The 6,118-nt window shown below is 44.5% G+C and overlaps 1 protein-coding gene across 1 annotated transcript in view; it reads left to right on the top strand.

Moving 5' to 3' along the window:
• The first annotated feature begins 1,247 nt into the window (after positions 1-1,247).
• The window catches only part of MRPS28 (mitochondrial ribosomal protein S28), a 104,436-nt gene continuing 99,565 nt past the window's right edge, over positions 1,248-6,118 (top strand). Inside the window, exon 1 of the mRNA XM_027973077.2 lies at positions 1,248-1,481. Coding sequence (XP_027828878.1) covers positions 1,266-1,481 — 216 coding nt within the window. The 5' untranslated portion in view covers positions 1,248-1,265. The remainder of the gene's footprint in view (positions 1,482-6,118) is intronic.

Below are 6,118 nucleotides of genomic sequence, written 5' to 3'. Positions count from 1 at the left end.
GTCCAGTTCAGGGTTTAGTCACTGGTCAGGAAAATAAGCTCCCTACAAGATGCCTGGCCTGGCCAAAAACAAAAGTCTCACAGTCAAAAGCATTATTACAGGGTCTGGGGTCATACATAAAAATTCCTCACCACAAAGTACTTGCAAATGCGATGGAACAGTACTTGCTCAAGTAAATAATTGTGTATTATAAAAATGCTGGGTAGAAGGATGGACAGCTTAATTCATTAACACAACTGTGGTATTCAGCTCAGTTTTGAAGAAGGTGGGCAATTCTGGCAATTAACATGGCGCCGGAAGGGAGAAAATCATAAGTGAGCGTGGGTCCTCTGGGTAGTGCATATCTAGGCATTAGGAACTTACTCCCTAAGAGAAAGGATTGCAGCCAGAGGTGACCCAAAACGTCTCAAATTAGTATTTTTGTAACATGGCTGGGCTGACCACAGAATAGGCAAAGAAGGACACACTTGGATCCCCAAATGGTTAAGCCCTACCACGTGCTCGCTGTCAGGGATTCAACAGCACAATTCCTGCCGTCATCAGTTCAGTTCAGTCGCTCAGTCATGTCCGACTCTTTGCGACCCCATGAATCGCAGCATGCCAGGCCTCCCTGTCCATCACCAACTCCCGGAGTTCACTTAGATTCGCGTCCATCGGGTCAGTGATGCCATTCAGTCATCTCATCCTCTGTCGTTCCCCTTCTCCTCCTGCCCCCAGTCCCTCCCAGCATCAGTCTTTCCCAATAGAGTTCATAACTTCAGAGCACATGCTAAGCACAATTATTGTAAGTAAACTACATGGCATATTAATAAGTGTTAAGTGGCGGGGGTCCGATAGTATTTGGAGTTCCTATTCTACGTAAGATAGTCAAGGAGAACCTCGCAGTTGAGCAAAGCCCTGAAGAGCGGTGGGGGTAAGAACCTTCGGACATTCTGGGGAAGGACGAGGGAGGCGGGGGTAGCAAGTGTCGCATTACTAGAATTTACAGCAGCACAAGGCCCAAGGGGTACCTCGGAGGGCGAAATCGCTGCGAGTCAGAAGGCTTTCCAGGAAAAACTTAGCGGGCCGCTGCTACCAGGGGCTAGCTGCTAGCCATCAAAGATTTTCTCCACCAACCAGAAGCTCTCTCGACCCACACTTGGCCGAACCACCGACCAGACCACGCCCACCGCCCACGGGGCTCTGCAATGGGCGGCCCCTCGTTGCTCCGCCCCGCGACCTGCGCGCTTGCGGAGAAGCCAAAGGTCAGAGGTCGTGGATCCGTCATGGCGGCGCTGTGTCGGACCCGTGCCGTGACTGCCGAGAGTCATTTTCTGCGAGTGTTTCTCTTCTCTCGATCCTGTCGAGGAGCAGGCACTGAGAGTGGCTCCGGAAGCGAGAGTTCTGATTCCACGGAGCCTAGGCCGCGCCCAGGCGGCTTCGCGAGCGCTTTGGAACGGCTCTCGGAGCTGCAGCGGAAGGCGGAGCTCGGCCGGACGAGGGTGAGTCGCGAGAGCTAAGCCAGGCACTCGTTGGCGGGCGGGGCCGGAGCTGGGGGCGGAGTCTGGAGGCGGGGTTGAAGGCGGAGTCAGGATGGAACCGGGGGGCAGGGCGGAGTTTGACGTCGTTGTTGGGCTCGGCTAAGTTGGGTGAGACCGAGAGGCGGGGCCGGGGGCGGGGCCCAGCGTAGGAAGTAAAGTCTGGGCTGGTCACTTGGAACAGTGTGCGTTCGTGCTTTTCCTCGGTTTGTTGTATTTCTGTATGGTATCTACATTTTGGGCCTGCGTTGTCCGCACTCCTTTGCACGCGTCTTCTGAATTGAGTGCTAGAAGGGAAACCAGCAGCGAGAGCTGCCGGCGGCGCGTCTAGGGCGACTCCTGGGACTCCGAGTGGGACTCACGCTGGAAGAGGCTGGGCTCTCGGCTTCTCTGGTGCACAGTAGCTGCAGCGTGGAGCTTAGTGTCTGGTGTCCCAGGCTCTTCAGAAATATTTCTCAAGTCAGTGGATAGGTAAATGACAGAATTAGTGTCACTATGAAGTTGAGCAAGTAATTTAACCTATCAGTGCTTCACTTTTTCTGTAAATGACCTTAAAAAAAAATCCATCTGCCCCAGCCAATAATTCTGTAAAGTACGATAAAATTATTAGATAGGTGAAATGGAAGAAATAGGCAGAAATACAAATTAGATTTTTTTGAGCTAGCGAGCTAGCAGACATAAAGTTGGCAGTATTAAACTGTATAAAAATAAACTCCCAATTTCTGTACTTAGCCCCTTGTGAACCAGTGCCAAACAGTTCACAGACGGGTAGTGTCCTGGGTTACAGAAAACTGCAGTGCTTGACTCTTAGTGGGCAGTCCGTGTTTGCCAGATGCATGAATGAAGGAATAGAACGCACAGTGCACATTTGAACTTTAAGACAGCCCGGGCAGTCTTTGAATTGGAGATCTCCGTGTGACTGCTCACAAACAGTTGAACAAGTGAGGATAGCACAGGCTTGAGCACGTTAATAAAACGGGCTAGTCCAGAATAATCAATCAGGAGAAGGCAATGGCACCCCACTCCAATACTCTTGCCTGGGAAATCCCATGGACGGAGGAGCCTGGTGGGCTGCAGTCCATGGAGTTGCTAAGAGTCGGACACGACTGAGCGACTTCACTTTCACACATTGGAGAAGGAAATGGCAACCCACTCCAGTGTTCTTGCCTGGAGAATCCCAGGGTTGGGGGAGCCTGGTGGGCTGCCGTCTGTGGGGTCGCACAGAGTCGGACACGACTGAAGTGACTTAGCAGCAGCAGTCCAGAATAATAACACAGCAAGAACAATTGCCAGAGTAATAAGAAAACCGAACATACCGCGTTAGTTTTGTTTTAGTGTCGGACACGACTGAAGCGACTTAGCAGCAGCAGCAGCAGTGTTTATTGGAGGTATTCAGTATTTTTCTGACATATTTATTGATGAGGACTATGAGTAATTGATAGGCATTGGTGTAAAGATTTAATTTTGTGAAAAAGCTTTCATTTCGCTCTTCGAAGTTTCTGGAACCATTCAGTTGCAGAGTATCCTGACATTACAAGATGAATATAGTTTGTCTTTATTGTGTGATCAGGATTTTTGAAAAAAATTGTAAAGTATAAAAGTGATGTTGTGAAAGGAGAATATAAATAGCACTGAAGGTTACTAAGTGCATATAAAAGCCTCCTTTCTCTCATTTTCTCAAAGCTGGAAGGTGTATTTTTATAAATGCATACTACTAGAGATTTTATGTATGCATATATAAGTTAATTATATATACAGATATACTTAAAAACATACACGTTTTTGAACTACATCATTAATGTTTAAGAATGAAAGCTCTGGATTCAGACGGTCTTGCTTTGAATTATGATTCTTCTATCATTTACTGCCTGTGTTTCCTTGGAAAGTTATGTAATATCCATGTATCTTCTTTTCCTCTTTTTAATAATAGGAAACTATCATGGGATTATTATGAGATTAAATGAATTCATTATTTAAACACTTAGTACAGGGACATGGTAATGAGCACACAGTATATTTTCATTGCTGCTGCTGAAAATTGCTCTTCTCACTTAAGTATAACTTTGAATATTTTTCCTATCATTATATATGTGTAGTGTAGTATGCTTACCCTTGTCCTTATCCAACAAGGGATTGGTTCCAGGATCCTCTGTGATACCCAAATCTTGGATACTCAAGTCCTTTATATAAATAGTACAGTTAGCTGCATCTGCAAATACAGGAGGCTATCTGTATACTTCACTGAAAAAATATTTGTTTGGCATTCCATGGTTTGGATGTAGCATTATTTATCTAACCAGACCTTCACTAGTGAGCTTCTAGGCTGTTTTTTTTTTCCTCCCCTTAGTACAGACAGTGCTACAGTGAGCATTTACATTTTTTCTGCATATTTATATAGGGCGGAATGTGGGAGAACCAGGTTTGATCCCTGGATTGGGAAGATCCCCTGGAGAAGGTAATGGCAACCCACTCTAGTACTCTTGCCTGGAGAATCCCATGGAGGGAGGAGCCTGGTAGACTACAGTCCATGGGGTTGCAAATAGTCGGACACGACTGAGTGACTTCACTTTTACTTTCCCCAGTGACTCAGTGGTAAAGAATCTGCCTGCCAATACTGGAGATGGGGGTTCAGTTCATGGGTGGGAAAGATCCCCTGGAGAAGGAAATGGCAACCCACTCCATTAGTCCTACCTGGGAAATGCCATTGTCAGAGTCTGATGGGGCTGCAGTCCTTGGAATTGCAAAAGAAGTGGCTCAGTGGTAAAGAATCCACCTGCCAATGCAGAAGATGCCGGAGATGCCAGTTCAATCCCTGGGTCTGGAAGATTCCCTAGAGTAGAAAATGGCGACTTGCTTCAGTATTCTTGCCTAGAAAATTCCATGAACAGAGGAGCCTGGTGGGGTACAGTCCATGGGGTTGCAAAGAGTCAGACACAACTGAGCATGCCCTTATCTGTATATATGGGATATATACTGACTGAAAGTATGCACACGCAGTTTGAGTTTTGATAGATACAGACTGCACCACACCGCTTATAGTGTGTGACAGTGCCTGTTTCCTCACCCACTTATACATGTGGGGTGTTATATGTAGATTTTCTTGGTATCGGGCAGTCAAAATACAGAAATTGAGAACTGGGTTGTTATCCCTCACTTCTGATACTAGTTTGTAATTTTTATCGAAATAATTGCATGTTTACAGTTTTTGACTTAATATTAAGTAAATTCTATGAATTTGAACTGATAAAATGCACTTATACTACCAAAATACTATGCTTATTGTTATATATATTGGGTTCTATATAAGATTTAATTTGTAACATGGTTTCTGCTTTAAGGAAAGCTTTTGGAGCATAGACATTTTGCTGTTCCCTAAACAAAGCATGATATCTTTTACCTTTGCTCTTCCCCCTAAAATTAGCTTCCCTGCCTACAAATTCCATAGTAAAAATCATCTCTTGTTTTAGGCCTTTATCATCTCACCAACCAGATGAAACTTATATTGAAAGTCCAGGGGCTTTGATTAAAATGTGCATGTGTATGCATGCTTAGTTGCTCAGTCATGTCTGACTCTTTGCGACCCGTTGAACTGTAGTCCTCCAGGCTCCTTTGTCCATGGATTCTCCAGGCAAGAATACTGGAATGGGTTACCATGCCGTCCCCCAAGGAATCTTCCCAACCCAGGAATCGAGCCTGCGTCTCCTGTATTGATACACACATATATATACACACACACATATATATACACACGTGTATATATATATATGAATGAATGAAAGTCAACCTTGTACCCACTGGTTAAATTCTTATCTTTAAAATGTAGACACATGTATCTATATATGCACCTCAGAAATACGAAATATTCAGTAAGAATCAAGCAAGTTATACTTAAAAGGAACTTTCCCCTGCAGGCAGGAATTTAATCAAGGACAGTTCATGTGAATTGCCTATTTCAGTGATCTCAAGGGATCTCAAGTTTCAGTGACCTGAAAGTCCATTTATTCGTCCATGCTCACTTATTCATTTCTCTTTTCCTTTGTTCATTGAGATTGGCTGATTCATGTGTCTCTGTAAAGTGTTTTGTTTATTTTTTGTAGGATGGAGACCAAGTCCTTTTCATTTTTGTAACCAGCATAGCACACGCTTACATATAGAGAACCTGGTAAATATTTGTTAAATATTACATTTTTAAAGTCAAATGCCTTTTTCCTTTTAAAAATATTTTAAAACCTTTAAGCCTTTTATGGCACTTAGTAGTAGTAGTAGTAGTTTAGTTGCCAAGTCATGTCCCACTCTTGCAACCCCATGGACTGCAGCCTGCCAGGCTCCTCTGTCCATGGGATTCTCTAGGCAAGAATACTGGAGGCGGTTGCCATTTCCTCTAGAGAACAGAGATTTGTAGAACCTGTTAAGCCGATTGGAAGCTGTGGTGTAGTGAAAAACCCATCTTATAGCCACCAGGTGGCAACAGTTGAGCAAAAAACGGATTTTCTGCTTTATGAATGTTACTGTTTCTTAACAGTAGAGGGTGGCATGTTACTTTACAGCACATTGAGAAAATGGGTTGCAAGAGTTTTTAAGGCTGCACAGAACATTTTATT

This window comes from Ovis aries, chromosome 9 (assembly GCF_016772045.2).
Source record: "Ovis aries strain OAR_USU_Benz2616 breed Rambouillet chromosome 9, ARS-UI_Ramb_v3.0, whole genome shotgun sequence".
Taxonomy (NCBI): Eukaryota; Metazoa; Chordata; class Mammalia; order Artiodactyla; family Bovidae; genus Ovis; species Ovis aries.
This window is presented reverse-complemented; position numbering and strand designations above follow the sequence as displayed.